This window comes from Coloeus monedula (genome assembly GCF_965178545.1).
Source record: "Coloeus monedula genome assembly, chromosome: 7".
Taxonomy (NCBI): Eukaryota; Metazoa; Chordata; class Aves; order Passeriformes; family Corvidae; genus Coloeus; species Coloeus monedula.
Window position 1 is genome coordinate 3,313,038 of NC_138787.1, and position 22,091 is coordinate 3,335,128.

At 37.6% G+C, this 22,091-nt stretch overlaps 1 protein-coding gene across 1 annotated transcript in view; it reads right to left on the bottom strand.

The window, feature by feature from the left end:
* Window positions 1–22,091, bottom strand: part of SPAG16 (sperm associated antigen 16) — a gene marked incomplete at both ends in the record, with an annotated part of 363,061 nt that overhangs the window by 324,041 nt on the left and 16,929 nt on the right. The window contains 4 exons of the mRNA XM_082285233.1: window positions 12,725–12,873; window positions 17,798–17,867; window positions 19,232–19,349; window positions 20,632–20,739. Coding sequence (XP_082141359.1) covers window positions 12,725–12,873; window positions 17,798–17,867; window positions 19,232–19,349; window positions 20,632–20,739 — 445 coding nt within the window. The remainder of the gene's footprint in view (window positions 1–12,724; window positions 12,874–17,797; window positions 17,868–19,231; window positions 19,350–20,631; window positions 20,740–22,091) is intronic.

Sequence of the window (22,091 nt, forward strand, 5' to 3'; positions counted from 1 at the left end):
GAAATAACCTATTTTAGTAAGTGTCCAGCTCCTACCTCATCTTCTTGGCACCCTTCTCTGTGACTTTAGTAAAAGCTTTAGGATAACAAGCCACCTTAACACATTTCTCTTTAGAGCAAACCCAAGTGGACAGGAGTAAGCAAATTACATTTCCCTTGTCAACGTTCTCCCTGTATGAGAAATCCTATCATTCTTCATTGATTTCACAACACACAAATTCCACTACCCCTTTCCACACACAAATTAACTTGCCTTTTTTCCCCTCTATTTTCTGTCCTCTAAAATTCTAAATCATCATCATCTCTCCCTTTATTTATCATCTATAATCTGTATCATTGCCTCATTCTTTCTTTACTTGCAGTTCACAGTCACCTGCGATGTTCTTGCCAAACTTTCACTCTGACTTCCTTTCCAGCTTCCGTACATTCCTAGGTACTTATATGCTACGTGCAAAATTCTGTGGAACATAAATATTCCAGTTATGCACATAGAGACCAACCTGCACTGCCACCTTTCCCATTTTCAGTCCCACTCCCACTAACATGCATTTCAAAGTGGTCTGCCTCACCTGCAGTTCCTTCTTTTATCTTTCATTTCTACCCTCAGCTGTCACATCAACACCTCATTTGTTCCTGTGCTTCTGCCTCCCCTGTGCAGGTATTGAAGGCAGTATTTGGCAAGAGTAAAACTGGAAAATCATCATCACATTTTCTACTCAAAGGAACTGCAGTTACTAAAAGTATTTAAAGCTGCTTTTAAACAATTACTTTCCTACATGATCACAGCTATTACTGCACATCAGATACAAGGACTGTCCTGTTTAAGCCATAAACTGCACCACTCCCTTTGTACTTGCCCTGAAGGAAATCCTAATGAAGTCTCCAACTTCCAGTTCCTAACTGATGAAAAATTCAGTAATACTCTGCCTCCAGACCAGGCTGAGAATTTACTGGAATTACACTGGCAATTTCTTAGATATTAAAGACCCTATTTTTTTTGTGCTATGGAAGAAAACAGAGGGCACATTCGTGACTTCAGTTCAACTACATACACTAATGGTCCCAAACACATCAGACATCATTCCTCTCAATTTCTATTATTCCCACAATTAAAGGCAAACACCCCTTTTCAGGAGTGGAAAAAGACTTACCTTTAATATATACTGGGTAATGAATTTCAAAAAAGGGATTATGGTATCTCTGACCATTCTCTCAGGATTATATTCTTAAATAAATCCTTAAAACTATTTTATTTACTCAGAACAAAAACACTCAAAATAAAACACATTTTAAAATTAAGAAACCTCTTACAAAAATACCTATTCTACATTCAGTTACTAACACACCAACCAGAAAGACTACCAAGACTAAAATTCTTCTAGTTCTTTCCCTGGTACTAAGTCTTACACTGAAAGTCCTCTACAATTCCTGCAGCATTCTGTCTCAGATGTAGAAAGACTGTGAGGATTCTGTAAGAATCCTCACAAACTCGAAATTTCTCCCAGAAATTGTCATCTACTCTGGAGTGAACGGGAAAAGATTTCATGGAACATACTGATCTAAGAGCCAGCAGATCCTGTGTCTCACACATGCTAATGCAGATCCAGCTGCCCCGGCACTGAAGATGGATTTGAACCTAGGACCATCCTACCCACCTCATCATCCCAGAAGAAAACAAGCACCACCAGAAAAATGGATTCTCCTCTGCAAAGAATGAAAGGGGAAGGGAGAAAAGAAAATAGGGACAGGAAATTGGAACCTTGTCATTGGCAACAAGACATCAGATCTGTTTAACTGATTATTATGATACTAATTACCAGAGAAAATTAACCTTTACGGTGCAACATCCTTACAGTATGTAAGGATGGCTGACTCTAAACAGAAGCTTGCTATTTATGCTTAGAAATTTATCAGACATCATATCAGCCCAATTTCATCGTATAAACCTTAAATTCTCAAAAGCATTTAGGCATCTAATGTCCCTTCCAACTCAAACCACTCAGTGATTCCATGACCTATTCCTACTAACTTCAATGACAGGGAACCTGGACACCTTCGCAGAGCTTGAAATACTAATCACTGCTAGATGTATGGACTTATTTTGAGGAAAAAAAACCTGAAAGGTTAAAACCCCTTGGTAAATGGCCTTCAGGGATTGGGTGCACAGCTGTAAGAAGCCAATGCAGACTACAAGTACATCAAACTCCCACAGGCACAAATGCGTGTAGCTAAAAATAATAGCCAAATTAGAGTTGATAGTGACTCACCAGAAAGACATCACTAATAAAATCAAATCTCAGCTGCGCCATGACTGGAACAATCCAATGACATACTAAAGTGATGTTCAAATACATTTGGCTGCAAAGAAGGACAAAAAGGTTACCCTTTTCTTGTTTCCTCTCATTACCTTTGTTGTAGTAATTTACTTCTGACAGGAAATTCACAATGAATCAATTCAATTAGTAAAAATATCTTTAAAAGTAAAAATCCAGGATTTGTAATGCCAGGAACAACACTGATGGCTCCAAATCTCTATTTTAAAAGCTTTCCTGATGTTTATAAATTATTTAAAAACCCAAACTTTTTATTACAAAGAAACAGAAAAGGACCACCTCAAAAGCTGTAAAACATGAGCCAGTCTGCAGCCTTGCAGAGTAGCTGACACAGCTGATAAGAACAGTCCCCTGCACAGGTGTTGGCATGTTCTGACTAAGCTCCCAGTCACAGCCTTGGCACAGCCAGCCTCTTTTACTGCTACTGAGGCTCTCTACTCACACGCATTACCAGATGGTGGCTGGAAGCTTACTCGGTGTGTATCCTGACAAAAATGGAAATAAACTACACAGCTTGGAAAGAGCTCCTTGCTATGACTCCCAGACCAAAAATCAGTTAACTTAGCACCAAGGTTAACAATGTATGTGAGTGTATTAGCTTGTGTGGCTGTGTTTTTAAAAACAACAAATCAAGTATCAAACACAACACAGGACCTCTCCAATTATCCTTAAATGTGCTCCAAATATTGTCAGCCTTCCCCCTCTCATTCTTTTTATAAACTGTGTAATAAGATACTTAATTAGTACATAATAGGCTGTCTTCCACTAAAACAGAACAAAACTCTATAAATAAACTATTATGCCAACAAAGCCCTGTCAGCTTCTCTTCATTGTTATTTCCCAAATTATTTTAGCCTGGGTGGATTTCTGAGATCAAAGCAAGCCTGCACACACTGTTCTTCAAAGCTTTGGTGGCAGGCAGGAATTGGTCATGAACTATGAGTTTGCAAAACAGAACAGAACCTGGAGGGGCAGGATCAGAGCAGGGGAAGTTTAGACAACAACAGAACAGGAGCAGTAGAATAAAACAGCCGCCAAAGCCTTCTAGCCCGAGCTCAAGAGAGTATCTCTTTCCAATTACTATTGTTTGGACAAAACCAATCGCCCAACAACTGGCCGTACATCAAAAAATCCAGGTAAAATATACTCAGAATGAGGATTCCTCTCTCAAAGGATAATTTTTAAAAGTAAAGATACCTCCTATTTCATCTCTATCTTAATTACTATTTTTCTCATTTGCATTATTGAAAAACCGAGGACAATATCTTCCCATTAACCAACCCTGTGACCTATGTCAAAACATATAATTGGGGTATTCTCTCTAAGTATTACATTACCATGGCTGTGTGCTGCTCCTTGATTATTTATCTGCTGCATTCAAGCCAGGGCATGCACATCTTATAGCACAGAACAATTTCTACACCAAGTGTGAAGGAGGCCTGCCAATTCCTCTACTGTTGCTAACATCCTTTCCAGACTAAGACATGTCACAACTACATGCATTGTTCCTACATTACCTACAAGAGTTAAGTAATCTAAACAGACTGTTTAAAAAATTATAATTATTACGCACCGGAAGTGTGGAAATACAGTGTTGATATTTTCACATTAACAAGTACCACTGGTAAACTAAATTTTTTTAATGACTAAATATTTTTAAAATACTATGAACTGTGATTTTGCATAGTGATTTTTTTATCTCTTTTTTTTTGTGGAAATGAACTTTTCAGAGATTTACATCACAGCAAATCTCAGTTTTTGCTGAACTGCTTCAAGAGAACAATTTCTTCGCAGGTGCTACAGAAACATGGCGAAGGTTTTTTCTCTGCCACGAGTGAAGCATTCCTGCAAAAATAGAAACGGCTTCAGATTTCTAGTAAATTATGAATGTCTGATTGGCTGATCTGCTTTGGTTAATTTAAGGTATACAGCACATTATCTGAACTATATATACACACTAAAAACTTGGAAACAATAAATAGAGAACTGTGGTGTAAAACATACAAAAGAAATGCAAACTGAAACTGTCCACTGAGTATCTGGTGCTCTGCTGTCACTTCAGCATGGTCTGTCTGGCCTTTGCTCTGAGTAACAGAATTCTGTAACTAGGCTTTCAAACTCATGTGTTCAAATTTTGTAATTCAGCACCTTAGCTGAAAGGATTTAGAGAATTTACAAAGAGAGCAGAGGTAGGAAAGAGAAGGGGAGCTGCTAGGGGAGCAGAGGTAGGAAAGAGAAGGGGAGCTGCTAGGGAGGAGAGAGGACTTTGGAAAGGAAACAGGGAAAAAAGCACTCTTTTAAATGAGTTGTGAAAACACTTGACTCATTCTGTTTTCAGCCCCCAAAACCAACCTCGGAGATCACGGCCAAACTCCACAGTAAGATATTCAACTGCACTATGAAAAGATTCCTAATGTGTCCACAAAATTGTTTAGCAGTTGTGCTTTACAAAGTGGTTGCATGTAGTGGAAACAAATTGAGTTGCCTTCATTGTCTGAGCATCACATGAATTATTTCTGTACTTCTGGTGTAAAACCCCACCTGTACAGACATTCCAGGCTGGGTTCCAGCAGAAATCTGCCCAACCTCAGCCTCCCTGCTGACAGAGGTTGCACTTTGCTTACTGCATGTAAGAGCAGGTAAGATCAACTAATCCATGACTATACAACAACTAGTTTTAATCATGATCAAACCTCTCAGGCCTAGATTCAAACTGGAAATCCAATTACAAAAAGACCTGTGACCCATTAACATCATCCTCATGGTATGTGACACTCCAGTGAAACAGTGTCGCATTTTCTGGAGGAAATGCTCTGATTATTAATTCATAAATTGTTTGGAGCAAAGGACTTAGTATTTCATTTCATTTCATTGTATTCAAACAGAAACAATTAAGATTTTACTTTCTGCTCCCAGAAGTGCTGTTTGAATATACAAGACAAACAACCCTGAACACTGTGAGCAGTGCCAGAGCTCTTAGGGTATGTTAGAGATTTGTTACCATGAAAACTAAACGCTAATGTTGAATTTCATTTTCCTTAAAGTGATGTTGACATATGCAAAGGCTTTGTTTAAATATTGGAAAAAAAGATTGAAACACCAAAATCCATAACTTACTACAGAATAGTTAATTTAAAATATAAATACCACAGTCAGCACCTGAGCCTCTCCCTCCAGATTTCAGGGGTCTAAGCACTTATTTCATATTTCAATCACATTTCACTAATTTGAAAGAGATCTAGTTTTATCCATGAATAACTTTAGCTGAACTACATTAAAATGGAAAAAAACAAAACAAAAAACCCAATTAGTATTAAGTTTGGCCTTACTTAATCTACTTTTTTTGTGTAAGCATATCAAGCAGTAGTTCATATATTACCTTTTTAGCCACATCCCTGAACACCAAGCTAAGGTTAACCACCAAACTGCAGACTGCAAATACTTCTGGAAGAATACTCCTTTAAAAATAGTGGTGATTATTTACCCAGTTCAAATACAATTACCATTCTGAATATTGTGAGTTCAAGTCGTGTATCAATTACAAGTAACAATTCTATGTGTCTTATCAATACCCAAAACCAACAAGCAGATCACTGATTTGTTGTACTGGAAACTAAAACTCAGTATACAGAGTTCCTAAATTATTACAAAAATCTTCCCAATTCTCGCATCATAAATTTTTCATTATGAAACAGACCTTGAAAAAAAAATAGAGGAATTATAATTGGAAATAGACTTCTGTGGAACTTTTTCCTCTCACACAAGAAAAAGCCCTTCTTTAAAACCACTGACATTTTTCAAGTGAAATGAAGTTTGCACCAATAACACTGTGTAACTAAGGTACCCAACGTTCACTACTCATGTCTTGTCTAGTGCATTCTACTGCTAGTTAGTGCCTCTCATTCCTTGAAAGGAATGGACATCTTGGCAGAAGTTTAACATTCCAAAGAGCATTGGAATTGCACAGTTAGAGACGTTGTATTGGCAGAATTCCCATCGGGGGCTGTAAGCACCAAACATCTGTTACTGAACAAACAAGCACAACTAAACCATTCTCCTCCTCTTCCCCCCACAACTCCCAAATGGTTTCCAAGAGAAATGTTAAGGTCTTGACACTTTAATGAAAGGGAAAACAAAGTGTTAGTCGCGAGTTAATGAAATTGCTCAATCATGGTCTCAAAGGCCAACACTGCTGACGTGACAAACAGCTGTGCAAGCACCATCCCACCTCCTGCTGTGGGTGTTTTGCAGGGAGCCTCTGGTGCTCCTGGAAAGTTCTCTCTTAACTCAGGCAAAGTCAAATCCTATCCTCCAGTCCAACATGAACGAGGGTAAGCACTGCAGGAACTCTGAGGGATAAAGGAAACCCTCATGCACAACACAATTCCTAACTCTCTCCATTTGTCTGTCCCGGGGAAGACAGCAACAGCTATTTGTAAAAGTAAAGAAAGCCAAACATTTTAAAGCCTTTATATCATTTCTTTTATATCTGTTACATCTTCTCTGCAAAGAGAACTCAAAAGGTTTTTTCTTCAATTCAATACAGTTTCAGTACATCCCTCTTCCAGGAAATCAAAGCATTTGCATATAAAAACCAGTAATTTCATTATCAGCAGTTTTTGCAAGTGACTATAGCATTGAGTGAGATTCATGGTCTCACTGAAGACAGCCTGTTACTCTAAAATCCGTCATTATTGACACTCAAATACAGAAAGAAATAGATGAATATGCAAAGCCTATGTACAATTAGAATTAGGATCAAATGCATCTTACTTCCCAACAGCTTTCTGTATTGGTTCTCAGTCTTGGGGGCCTGTTGCTTTATTTTTCTTGGCAGCATGCACTGACTCAAAATAAGCCTTGTTCTTTAGCATAAAGAAAACCCTCTGGATGCTCTGTGAGGTAATTCAATGAAGTACCAATGGCTTTAAGAATCAATCTACTACTAAAAATGCAAGGTGTTGCATGTCTCGATTTAACAAAGCTGCAAAGGTAGATGGACAATTATATAATAAATTGTCTTTTATAATCTGGTCTTGCAACTGTATGAATATTTCCTCTACAGCTTTATTTGTAGCTAACGTTCTTAAGCATTTTCTCATTTCCTTCATGTAGGCCTGAAATCTTTAAACATGTTTGAGAAAATCCTAAAACTAAAGCCATCATCACATTATCTGTTACATTACAGAATATAATAGACAAGTTTTTAAAAAAACATGAATTTCACCTAAAAAGCAGCTTTTTCTTTTTACCATTTCCAAGTCCATAGCAAAAGTGTTTTTAAAAAAATACAGAATTGCCTAACAAAAAATGTAATTCTTTTAAATTAAATTCCATCAAAACCAACTAAAGGACACATTTTAGATTACACACAGTTAATCTTGGATCATACTCTTAACATTGGAGTCACAGAACATTAATTCTGTAAGTAAAAGGCAAGAAGCATCATATTCTAAGGATATACATTTTCTTTGCTGCTTAACACCCATTGTACTCTCAATGATTCTTATTGAATTTCTACTTTATTACTACTTGTTCTAAGAAGTTGTTTTGTAATTTGGGATTTGCTTTTGGTTTTATTTCTGGTTTTTTTTTAACAGAATTCTTTTCTAATTTAAGGATGCATGCTGTCTCCCCTTAGGGTTCTTTTCTGTAGACTACCCAATTTCACTTTTCACCTTTTCTTTGACAATTTCATGGACTTCTAATCATTCTTACTGCTCTGGTGTAGATGCTCCACTTGTCTCCTGAAGAGCTGTGATCAGACTGCACACAAAACCGCAGCCAAAGCCACATGCCATCTGAAATTAGCAAGAGGAATATTCCACATGGTCCAGGCCATATTCCTGGTTTACACTGCAGCACAGTGTTCAGCTATTCCACAATTTTATGTGGTTTTCAACTCATGTTAAGCTTGTTTTACACAACATACCCTAGAGCCTAGTCTAATTAAAAGCCAATGAACAACTCTTTCTAATCTCTTTGACCTCTATTTGTTCACTGGATCATTTTTTTAAAGGTAGAGTTTTGTACCTCTTCTTACATTGTCTGTTATTTTTTTAGATCAATTCTCCAATAGGTCAGGTTTGGAATTGCACTCCTGTCCTCAGCTGCACTTGCTGTTCCAGCCCCACCAAACCCAGGCCACTTGGTCTACAAGTTCTGTCAGCTTATTTTCTGTTCCATTTTCCAGATCATTAAGGACAATACATCACTGCAAAAAAGCCTCTTCAGTATATCTGCATGCTCCTACTCTATTTTCCATTAATTTAGAAAAAATTATGTCAGGCCAAATTTCCACAGTTGTTCACAGGAATTAATCTGTGAGACGGTATCCAAAGCCTTTTTAAAATCTAAGTGCACTTGTATCTTATCCATGGTACCTCTTATCCTTCCATGGATGCAATACAGACGGGATTGAAACATTTTTCTTTGCAAATCCATTTTCCCAGTTACTTCTTTCCCTGGTTTCTTGCAGATATCGAGTAAAATTTCAGTTATACACTGCCATCTTCCTTAGGAATGTAAGTTATACTGTCTAGTCTATGATTTCTTAGCCTATACTTTTTATCTCATTTGAAACACAGACATTTTATTTTCCTTTCTCTAGGCTGCAGTCTTATATTTGGGTAACTTGTATTAATTTTCTTAGCTCAGTGTCTGGAGTTTTATTGTCCCAGGGAAGGACTGTAGAAAAAAGCATTCCCAGTATTATCTGTCAGTCACCCACTCTCTTCTGAATATCAAATCAGTGCTTTCTTACCCACATTATTAGAAACACAAAGTGATTGTGTTTCATTTACGACCCCTCCTAACTACTTTGGGGCCATCTTTCCAATTCTGTCCCCAATACACCTGTGCTAATTTATATTCAAACTCAATAACCTGATTAAGTAATCACTTGGTCTCATCTTCCCTTCTGCTTGAAAGCACAGAAACAGCAGTTCTTGTAAATTTTGTACTCTTTTTTCCATAGAACTGAGGAGAAACCTCAGTGTAATACATGTACCCATGTGATACTTCAACCCAAAGTCTTATTAATTACAAAAGCCATATCTGTATGATCACTGGATTTTACTTCTCTATTTTTAATATACACAATGGCCATAATTGCAAAATCTGTTCCACAGAAACAGATAATTCCTCAACTCCAGAAATGTCCAACACACCTTTAGATAAAGTTTTACACCAAGTAAAACTGCAGAAAATTAAACTGGGTTGTAATATATGTAGAAATCTAATTTAGTGAACATAAAGAAGCTGCAATTGTCCTGCTAATAACATATAAAAGCAATCAAACATAGAATGTATTCTGAAAGGAACCCGTGAGAATAAAAATAGGAAAGTTTTCAAGAGCATAATGAAATTCACATTATCAAAGGTTCTCTACAATTTTAATGACCTGTGAGTGCATTTTAATTAATTTAAATGTTTAAAGTAGTACTCTATGCACATTCTTAATCTAAGACTATTTATGCTATTGATACTGGCTTATTAAGGGCCAGATATGTAAATAGTTTAGACTAATTGTCTGTTACTACAATTTGAGTCTTATAACAAAGATTGTAAAATCAGGATAATGCATTCTCTTAGAACAAAAATCCAGTTGCTTTCTCACTCACTGTTTCAGTGATAAACTTCACATCAAAGGAACCCTGTGTTTTAAATTAGGTGTCAGCTTTTACAGGATATTGCAATAACACAATATATGTCTGTCCTTGAAGTAAATGTTCTAGCTCAGCTATGAATCATATTTGCATCTACTTAAAACCACAGGCATTTGTTAGATCACTATTTAGCTACCAGACACAGAAGAGATGTTAAATCATTTCCATCTCCATAGTTCACTGCTATGTAACAGCACAGTTAATACAAACATTTATAATTTTATCTCAAGGATACAATCTCATGACAATATAGAGGCTTTTTACTGAATGGGATATAATCCAAATGCCTGAACTTTTGAATTGGATAATGTGTTCACTCTGAACTTTTGTAAGCTTTAAATGTTCATTTGCATTTGCTGAAACAGGCTTGACAATACTAGACAGTGAATTTTACCTAGATTTTCCGTATCTTCTGTTCTCTTTTTCTCTATTTTGTTGTAAATGCACGTGCAAATACAGGATTTTAATTACATTTATTTCTTCTATATATTCCTCACCTGAACTCCATGGAACTGACCAAATTCATGCTCTAACTCCTACTTCCTTTGTGGTATAAAGAGAATTTAAATGAATCATAATCTCAGTAAGTATAAATCAATTTTACCCTTCCCAATAAAACATTTAAAGTATTATTTTCGTTATTGTAAAGGAGAACAAGACCGACTTATGGAACACTTTCTGGTAGATGTCTATTCATGCTGAATCACTGTAAGAAAGAATATAAGTCACACAACCCACAGCAGAACTTAAAAGATCTTTTGATATAGGTCAGAGGAGATGAGACACCACACAAGCTTGACTCCAAGTATCACAAAAATCGACCTAAGGAAGAAGGCAAGGCCCTCATTTACACCTCATCCTTTTGATGGAAACAAACACTTAGACACCTAAACACTTGAATAAGAACACACTATTTTAATTAAATACTTTGGATTAGAACTGTAGTTCAGTAAGTGTGCACTACAGGACAGAGCTCTGCCTCTTCTGTTTTAAACAATTTTAACTCACCTCTTTGCACTCTACACATTCATCATTCCCTCTGCCTTTTATTTCTAACATCCTAGGCAGTAATTCACATGCACTATCCAAGTTGGAATCCTTTATCAGGGGAAAGGAAATATTTAGAAATAATAGATCCAGGAAATGTGAAGTGAAAAAGAACTATAGCATCTCTTCCAACAATGGAACTAATCTCACACCTAAAGTTTTAGATTATTGCTTAACCATGGAAAATTCTAGTACATTCAAACACACTCATATCTTCTGATGCCTTATTTCTGGAACTAATTCAGTTTTCTAATTAATTGATTAAGTAAAGACATCAGGGCCTCTGGTGGGACTCATTTGGGAAACGTAAGATCTGTAGAAACACAGATGCTTGCCAGAACCAGTCAACTAACTGTGCTCATGAATTTCAAAGAACAGGAGCCAGACAGGCACACTAACTGCGCAGAGTTTATATTCTGGGGGTGAAGCATAACTCTATTGAAATTTTCCATAAAAATTCTGATGACTTCAGTAGAAACAGAAACACAAAAATGATTGCTTCTTGGATTATGAAATTCTATCTGTTCACAAGTCAAAATGAAGAGAGGAGATACCTGTGAGAGTCTAGCATGGAAGTTTTTAACCACTCAATGAAAAACAGGCAAAGTGGAGCTGGACCGACTGGCACGCACCTCAGGTACTAAGAGGTGTGAGGACAGTAAGGAGAAGTATTTGCTATATATGGTGAGAAATGTTTCAGTAAGCAATAGAAGAGATACAGACAGGTATAGATACAGATTAGATATAGAGGGCTCAGGAGCAGAAAAAAGAATGAAAACAAAACTAAAATGCTATGTTTGTCTGTGGAGAGGTGAGCTGCCAAAGTCAAACAGAAGAAATGCTCTTGCAAAGCCAGGCAGAAACCTACAAAAAGTTAATTAACATGGACATATTACTATGGGGACAGGGAGAAGAAAGACTGAAGCCACTTTTGACTTCAGTCAAGTAAAGCTTTTTTCCTTCTCAAAAAACACAGTTTAAACTCTAACTGTAGTTCTCAAACAAAAATAGACCAGTGTAAACAGTTTCAGGAGCTTATGAAATTTTATATATTACAGTGTTTACTCTGATTTGGAAAAATAAAAAGCATTGTTATGTAGTCCCAAAATGCAACCTCAGTAAATAAAATAATTGGAATAAAGTAAACATTCTTTTCCATAATTAAAAAAAATACTCAGGAATTAATTTTGATTTTGCACAACCTCCAAACTGAAGCAGTAACACACCTCTGGCATACTCAGGTTTAGAAGCTCTGACTATTACAAAATTACCAGTTTTTTTCCCCTTAGTCTTGCAGATGTTTTCCCTCTTAGACCCAGCCAGAACAGCCTGAAAGGCTGGGAAAGTTTGTAAGCATTATGGAACAGATCAGGATTTCTCAAGTTACAAAAGAAACACAGCACAGCAAGAAGCAATTACAGCCAGTGCTCCTCCTCTGCTAGGTGATTACATTGGATTCTCAAAAAGTAGACTGCTAGCTTCAATTAATCAGAGCTCCTGTAATTCCCTGAAAATTTAATTGCAATAGAAACTTGTATTAAAAATAAAAATCTTGTTACCTACCTGTCCTATTTACTTCAACTAAGCAGGACGTCTTTTAATCGCATTGGACAGGTGTCTGTCACCACAGCTTAGTATAAAGATGATTGATACTGCACAGCTGGAAAGAGCACTTTACCTTTAGATCTCTCTTGCCCTTTTTCTCCACATCTTCGGCTGGATCACATGAAGAGCTTGCAACAACAAGGAACTTTTGCTGCCTGGCTTCCCGAAGAGCTTTCTGGGTGGGACCTTCGAACCCTTTCTTCCTTGTACAATCATGGCCTACTTTAAAATAAAACCAACAAAAATACCATCAGAACACTTTTTATTTACTCTTCTGGAAGCCATCTCCTTACTTAACATTAGCCAGACGTGAAATTCTCAAAGAAACACCACTTTAATTAAAAAGATATTCAGGTTATTGTGCCATCCATAAAAAGTATTCCAGGGCTACATGTATCTCTGCTCCACAAAAAATTTCATCTTATCTAAAGGGCACCCTAGACCTGGCCCCAAAAATGCAATAGTCTTGCAGTACAGGGAGAGTCACAGGGAAATGGATGCATTCTTTCCCATCCCTCAGAGACAGAGGAAACATCAGCTCACTCCATCCTATCCAGTATCCACCACCAATGCAATATTCTGATTTACAGCCCACAATCCTTTTGTTTCCCTGCACTTTCTGCCAACCCACCTTTCAAACAAGGAATTACTGATAAATAGGTAACTCAGCAAAGAAATCCTAAGCAGGTAACACAGCTTTAAATCATCAAAGGTTGAAAGGAATAGGAGAAGTACAGCACACATGCACTATAGCACAATGCATCTGCCATGACCTGGCAGAAAGGACACTGCTCTCTGACAGCCTTTGCACCGGCAGCTTACACAAATCCCAACACAGTCCTTTGTGATCCCTGTGTCTTGTTGCAGTGCTCTGTTGGATGTACATGGGTCTGCACGAAAAACAAAGTAATACTGATTTCCAACAGGATTTGGGCACTTACATCCCTCCAGTTCTTTGAAAAAATATCTGATTGAAAAAACACATTATACAGCTAAAATCCAGACTGAAACAAATGTACTTCTCATTACCCACTGCTAAATGATTGCTCTTATAAAATGGTTTTATTAAGACCTTTACACCAAAATGCAAAGCTGATGACTTAAAGCAGGGAAAAAACCCCAAATACTCCCTCTACTCTTGAGACAAAAAAAGTCAGATCAAGCAAACACAAAACCTTCCTGCATACCCAATCTGAGTACAACTGGAACTGGTGGAAAGAACTGTGCCTGGATTAAAAATACTCACCATTTAAAAAATTGAAGCTACTGTCACAGATATCCTGAATAACAACTTTCTCTGAGGAACAGCAAACAGCAAAATTGGTTTATATGCCTAATACCTTCTACTCACTCAGTAACTGCTATCCACTAGCATGTTGCTCACAGAGCATTTGGTTTGCTGGTCCTTTTGACATACACATACCTGTTAAGCAACAGTGTTATGACAGTTCCAGAGCTTTAAGTCAGCAGCTATTAAAAAAGGAAAGAACAAGTTCCAAAGAACTGTTGCACTGAGATGTCAACAGCTTATGTTTAAAGATTTTCCATTCTGACTGCATTGCACATGGAATGGGCACAACCAGGCTCAAGTACTTCAACTGGTGCATTTTAAATTTCTTTCTGCATGACCTTCTAACTGCAGTCGCATCAGATCAAGGAAAGGAAAAGCACAGTTAACAGTCTTAGCAATGAGTTAATTCAACCATGAGTAAAGAAACTCATTAAGTTCAACTTTTGAATATAATTGGGTAATAAATAAGTAGCTGTTGTTTTTAGAAAATACAAGAAGAGTACTGAGCAAGGAGCAGTTTTATAACGTGTTTAGAGCCAGCTGCTATAGCACTGTTCACTTAGGTTTATAAGCAAGCCACAATCAACACTGCTTAATTCCTGCAGGCAAAAGGGGTCTTTTTTCAGAGCACCACTTAACACTGTGTTTTGATCCGTAAGGAAGAGTGCAAGCATTGTTAATATACACCAATACCCTAAATAAAATATCAGCTCTCTCTCTTTGATAATTAGGTTCCTCTATGTATGATCTTGCTACCATATCAGGAAGGACCAGATTTAAAACACAACCAGTTTTTCATGTAATCTCCTTAAAAAAAAAAAATCCATTACTTTTTAAAAAGCCATCTGAACTCAAAACACAGTATTTTTTCAGAGATTATTTCTGAGTGGGCATCAGAGAGAGAGAACCAGCCCACAGTATGACCAAGTCCTAACAATAATTGCTAATTAGTTCTCAAACAAATTTTTTCCTCTCCAACTACTACATGTCCTTCATATCAATTTGAAACAAGCAAGGCAAGAATTAGGAAATAAAAACTTAGGTTTCTTTAGGTGTCTTAAAAATCATTAGAAGCTCTTCTCCTGAAGGTTTTCTGTACAAAGCTGAACAGCAGCCTGACAGTGAGACAGCAAAAAACTGCTAGTAAATAAATTACATGCTCTGTATTCTGGATGCTATCTTCAATTGTTTGAAATGCAGCAGGCTGAAAGCTCCTACATCAAATGCCTGAGTAATAAAGTCCAGAATAGTTGCCCTAAAATTAACATTAAGTACTGTTAGTTTTTTCTACCTAGCTGCCAGATACAAATTTACAATGCAAACTCATGGTGAATACTAAGAAGTTCCCCTTTGTTCTTTATTGTGCACTCTATGACTCAAAAAAAAGCAACCCCAAACTAAAACCAAACCCACAATCACTGAATGGTTTGGGTTGCAAGGCCTTAAAGTTCATCCAGATCCACCCCCTGCCATGAACAGGGACACCTTCCACTATCCCAGCTTGCTCCAAGCCCCATCCAACCTGGCCTTGGACACTCCCAGGGATGGGGCAGCCACAGCTTCTCCAGGCACCCTGTGCCAGGGCCTCAGCACCCTCACAGGGAAGAATTTCCTCCTAGTGTCTAATTTAAACCTTCTCTCTCTCAGCTTGAAGCCATTCCCCCTTGTCCTGTTGCTACATGCCCTTGTAAAAAGTTCCCCTCCCACTTTCTTGAAGTGGATGTGCAGAACCTCACAGTTCAGCAAATCCAAAACTAATTAAAAGTCACTCTCAGTGCCCTCTATCCAAGCCAGCATTCCAGGTGTTCCACGGTCAAGTCAGGCTGTGGGACAAATGCAGCCTCAGGAGCAGTGAAGGGCAATGCCCTGCTGCTGGGTAGAGCCCTTCTCCTTCCTTCAGGCTCTGCACTGCAGTGAAAGCAGACACCTGGCCAGGAGAGGCAGCTCAGCTTGGCCAAGGATCACTTGCCACTCTGGCTGTGCACTGTCCTCTAACTCAAAAATCCCAATGCAGAGAAGTCAGCCCAGAAGACTGAGAAGTGCAGCTGGCAGTCTCCTTATAGCCCAGATTTCCAACTCCAACAGCACTGGTTCCTTCCAAACTAAAAATTTGAATTTTGAGAATAATGAAGCAAACATTTCTCCAGTATCCACGCCCTGCTTGTTTCTCAGGGCTGTACTCATACTCTCAGGAATGAGAAATCGAGAGGGAACAGAATATGATCACCTTTCAAGAGGCAGCAGAAGATATTTTAAAAAGATACAATATTACCCACTGAGACATGAGTATGCCCTACAGAGGGCAATAAAAATTACGTAGCATTAGAGGACAAAGCACTGAAACAAAATGAATTGAAATACTGATTAATTTATGATACCCAAGGTATGAAGCAAATTAAGACTTGTAGAAGCATGTGGGTGGCTGATGAGCTTAATTTGTGTCGGAGAGACTGACAAGGGGTTTTTTATATAATTATTTATCAAATGGCTCCCTTGCTTGTCACTTCTTGGTATTACAAAGTGCTCTCAAGATTTCTGGAGAATAAACAAGACTGAACAGCCAGAGAATGGTTTTCAGAATCAAACTACAAAGGAAAGTATGTTTAATATGAAAAGGAGACAGATAGGGCATCCGCACTGTAAAACACGAGCACGGGGAAGATCCCACACTACATATCCTTAAACCAGAGTGTATCTTAATAGGAAAGGAAGGCAATGCTTCCTAGCATCTTCACTCAACTACAAACACAAAAAAAAACACCAAACCAAATACATTTATGTGGCTACTGTTCTTTTTCTCAGACTTGTTTTCTAGAGGAACTTTACACAATGGAAAAAATGCCATGAACGTGGGAACTAATGAAGCTTGATTGTCAAAGGCTGGGGTAGCTCAGTGGCTTTTTACCTGGGGTATGTTACCAGTGCCAAAGGAGATTTAGGCTTTAACACGCTAAAAAAAACCAAACAACAAAAAAACCCCAAAACCACAAAACAAACAGATATTGAAATTGCCATAATTGGAACAAATTCTTCACCTAGAAGTTGTATAATATTTGTAGGATTCTCTAATTTCAAGTAAACAGTTATCTCTGATGAGAGTCCTGCTCATGACTAAGGCAGGTGCAACATCCCCTTCACCCTTCACATGTGGATACTCTGTTGTCAGAGGATGGAGCTCACCATTTCCCTTTTGCACCATCTCACTTTCAAGAGAATTTAAGAAACCTGGTTCCTATGAAAGTTATCTTACCATCAAATGTAGCTGCAATTGAAAAATAGGTTCAAAATTATTATGGGATTGATGCTCTCAGAGAATGTGATAGCATGAGCTTCACTTACTTAAGAAAGCAGAGGTGCTAGGGTTTTCCTGACAGAAAAAATAATGCAAAAATTACACAGGGAAGTAGTGTGGTACCATACAGATACTATTCCAGCAGCTATTATATCATCTTAGCAATCTTCTGTAAAAATGAAAGTCTGGATTTCATAATACCAGTATTTTCAAAATGTTTGCAGACCACAATGCATGCTTTCTGAAGGGTGAGCAGAGAAAGAACACATGCACACACACAAAAAGGGGAGTATCAGCAGATACAGTAACAAAATCAGTCACAAAATAGATTTCTATTCCAAGTTACTCACATATTCCATATTGCCTGCAGCAGTCTCACTCTCCTTAGTGAATACACTTCAGAATAAAATATTCAAATGATAAAACTGCTGCTCAGACACCAGGTCAGCTGATACAACATAGTGCAAATATTTTTGATTTACTGTTACACCACATTTTGAGATGCATCACAACAACAAAAAAAATACATAACCAGTCTGAGCCCGGTGATGGGAATATTTTACCTTTTGTCTCAGGAATCTGCTTAGTATATCCGAACTCTAAACTTTCTAATGCAGCCTGCAAACCTGTAACCTAATTTTAAAAAGAGGAAAGAACAAGAGGAAGCAACATGAAAACATTACTTTTGAAGTGTCTGTTCACAACATGCAGCATTCATGCTGGTGTACTTCATAAATTCCATCTATAATTTTTTTACTTTTGATTATTGTCTCTAAGTTATGAACATAACTCCTAATTCAAGATTTTGGAAAGACCCAGAGCAACAATGCAATAAAAGGCAAGCCACCCAGAATCTCTCAAAACACTTCTACAACTCTGTTAAAACAATGCAGACATACAGAATACCAGGGTTCTGACTACACCAGCAACTTTTAGCAACTGCTGTCACTGCAGTGATCTTGAATTTAATGGCACAATATGACTTACAGCTTTGTCATAACAAAATGTCACAAAATAATGTTATGCATTACAAAAAACTCATTGCTCTGGAATGAGTACAGTTCATAACTGCAGAGGTCCTACATATATATATATATGTCCCTGAAACTTCACAGCATTGGAACTGCTCCATGTTTTGTACTCCTGATTCAGCATAACTCCATATGGGCAGTAAACTCCCATTTTCTGTAGGGCATTTTGTTTTCCTTATTGAAATTTCCAACATATAATCCTCAGTGTTTTATAAGTAAGCCCTGAGGTGACCTAAGAAAAACTGGAGGCAGAGGAAAGGAGGAAATGAGAGATGAAGAGTGTCAGAAGACAGTGTGAGCACGGTAAATTCCTTTCATTTTACCCACATATAATTGATGCTACTGCTGAAATGCATTTGGGTAGGGTTTTTTCTTTTTGTTTTCCTGCTTCTTTTCTTAAACATATGCAAGGTAATTTTCTGTCTATCATCCCTCCTACCTGTGCTCATACTGCTTTCTGCCAAAGGGGTAGAATATCTTGTATACATCAAGTAAGATTAGAGGAGTAAAGATACTATTCAAATATTCCACTCAAGACATAAAACTGTCTCTGATCTCTTCATGTATTTTTTTCTACACTAGCAGGTCATTCCTGGATATCTTTAGGAAAAAATATAACAATAAACAGTAATAAAGGAAGTTAAAATAAGCAATTTCCAAAGGCATAGATGGAAGCATGGGAAATCTGTGTGAATATCCTACCCTTCCTTAAGCTGTTGGCACTGAAGGTGTACCAGGGTCTGCACGTTGCTGACTCCTGTAGAGCAGCACTGAGCACTACACCCTGACAACTATTGCTATGTGGCACCAAGTTTCACTGCTAATTCACCTAATCACGAAACTCACAAAATATTCTGCTTCAGGCTACTGCATAAGTGACTAGCTTCACCAGAAATGTCCTATGTAGTTACCAAAGTAAAAACCAGAAGCATTCCTTACAGCTGTGAAAGTTCACCACAGTTTTACCTGCCCCATTGCTTTGTCTCTCTCCAAACTGGTTAACATTTTCTGTGTCAGCGTATTCTGGTATTTTTCTGACAGCTCCTTCAGCACCGGTTCATAGGATGCATAATGCGCCTTCAGCCTGTGAGCAAGAGGAGGAAAAATGATTCCTCACAGACGAGTTAAATCAGAGATTTATATCTGCATAACTTTTCCCCTCCCCAAACAAACAAGTAAAATTACCAAAAGGTCAACACAGTGGAGACAGCAAAGCTGTTTAGCATGTAACCAACCAAATGGAATACCACAAGGAAAGAGGAAAAAAAAATAAAAGTCAGATGAATGAGTAAGAGGATTCACAGCTTGTTTGGTCACATCTTAAAACAATCCGTCCAGTATTGTCCTGTTCTTAATCCTTCATACACATACTGCACATTAATTTTGGCTAATTCGTCTTCTTACACATGGATTGTACTTCACTGGAAGAAAGAGAACTACAGCTGTTATCTGACTACCAAATAAGATCCTCATCTGGAAAAAACAGTCACAATATGATCATGATTTCTTTCTTCACTACACTTTACACTGAGAATACTTAAACACTTGAATTCTTCAGACAAACTAAGACTCAGACATGTAATCTCTCAAGAGAAACACGTGACACCAAGAGCTCCAGAACCACTGCATCCTGCAGAACACTGAGTCACAAAGCACAAATCAGTGCAGAGTGCTCTCTTGCATGAGCATGTGTGCATTCCAAGAGTGAAGCTGTAGAACACAGAGCTGCTATTACATGCACTGATTGGTAACAATACCAACAAAACTCAGGGAATTCATTGGAGCTGCCGATGTAAGCCTCTCCTCAGTGCTATGCTAAAACAAGTGCTGGCATAAATTGTACAAAGAAGAGATTCTGAACTCGGCTCCTATCTAGAAATTACATTACTGTAAGTCAGTAGCTATGGACTAGTTTGGGCTTTTTTGCAACCAGAGCAACATAGCAAGTTTCTTACTGGAAGTTCAAGATTACAGAAAATGCCAACTATGAGAATCAGGAATGCAAAGGTTCTGGATTTGGTGTGACACCAGTTACCCTTAAAATGGGCAAAGGTTCTCAACAGAAATCACTACCTATTTATGGCAAAATATCTGGATAGAAAAAAAATCTCATTATTGTTTCCAACTATTAGAAATACTGTGTATTCATTAATGCCATACTGCATCATAGAAAATTCACCAAAAACAAATCATTGGAAATTCTTTGACCTGTGTGGCATGATGGTCACAGGGAGCTGCTGTTTACCAGGACATAACTAAATGCAGCTAGACTCACTTCAGATTCCACAGTGTTACCTCATTATCAGGCAACAATTAAAAACATTATGTTTAATGCTACATGTATAGCAACTAAAATTATTTTGTACCTTTTCATATCACAAATCAGCCTGTTTTTCTCCTGCACCACTCGCTTATGATGCATTCGGTGGAAGTCTCGTTCTTTCTGCATTTTTAGGAGAGCCTGTTCTGTTTTACTGTGTGTAAAAACAGAAAATGCATGGCAGTTAGTCTCCTCCTGTGAACTGCATCAAGGTATGCTGAATACATATGGAATTAATTTTTGGATATGTACATGCCTACTGTATCTAAGCTGGAAGTTCTTGGTAGTACAACTTGTGCTGGAGATTATGGACTTTTGAGGTCTTTTTGCTGCCAGCTGAGGTGCAAAACCATGGGTACTTTTCCTCTTCCCTCAGATCCTTTAGACAGAATCCATAAGAATTCTGGCATCATAAATCTCAGATCTGAGGTCAATTTTATGTTAAGCACAAGGAGTTTCATGGAGGTACAAAAACCAATCCTCTTGTTTGAAATTCTATGTAAAAGATTGATAATACTGATAATATACTAAAAATACTGATTTTTTTATTTTTTTTTAATATTTACATCACATCTGTATTGTTGCCTTGCAAATTAATTTGGAGAGCATTCTGGAAGAAGTTGGGCCTGAAATATTTTAGGCTGTCTTCAATCATGTTTGTAACCTGTCCCCAGGTGTTCCCTGGATGTGAGAGCAGGCAGCAAAAGGACTCCATTTCAAAATTAATTGTAAACATACTGATAACCTGTTATTCTCTGAGCGCATTCTACACACAGCCATGGGACAGCCTGAGCTGCTCTGCTGTGGACACAATATTGCTGCTAGCAAGAATTTTCTTGCTTCTTTCTAAGCCCGTGGGATACTTTTCTCTCTCACAAAGAGATTAGCTGAAGTTCTATAAACTATGAACACCTACGACCTTGTAGAACTATGTTTATGGTACAGCAGAAAAATATTTTGACAATGGATGTTTAGGATTTCTAGCCAATCCACCCAGGGGGTGGCTGATCCTTTGTCCAATTAGACTATGAAGAAAAAAGTCTATAAAAGAGTTTGTAAGATAATTAAATAAATCAATCTTGCTGCACAATTCCTGCCTGCTGGATCTTCTCTCTCCTCCTCCCTAAGGCTGCAGGATACAGTAATACTCTGCTCCATAAACTTAAAAGGAAAATACTCTGCATATATTCAGTACATTTTCTCCTTGCCTTTACTGATACGGGTTTGGCAGGAAAGATTAGTAGATGAATTGTTTAATTGCAAAGGAAGCTTGAAATTACCTTGCACTGAAATTAGATATTTGCTTCTTGCAGAAATAAAGCTCATTTCCTCTGCAAGAGGAGCTGAAGAATGAGGTAAAACCAAAATGAAAACTGAGTATGCCAAAATCAGAGCGCCAGGAAGAAGATCCGTAACTGCCAGTGCATTATATTTAATAATTTAAAATACAAATAATTTACTAATACAAATTATTTCTATTTACTGTATATGCAAGCACTATGTTTG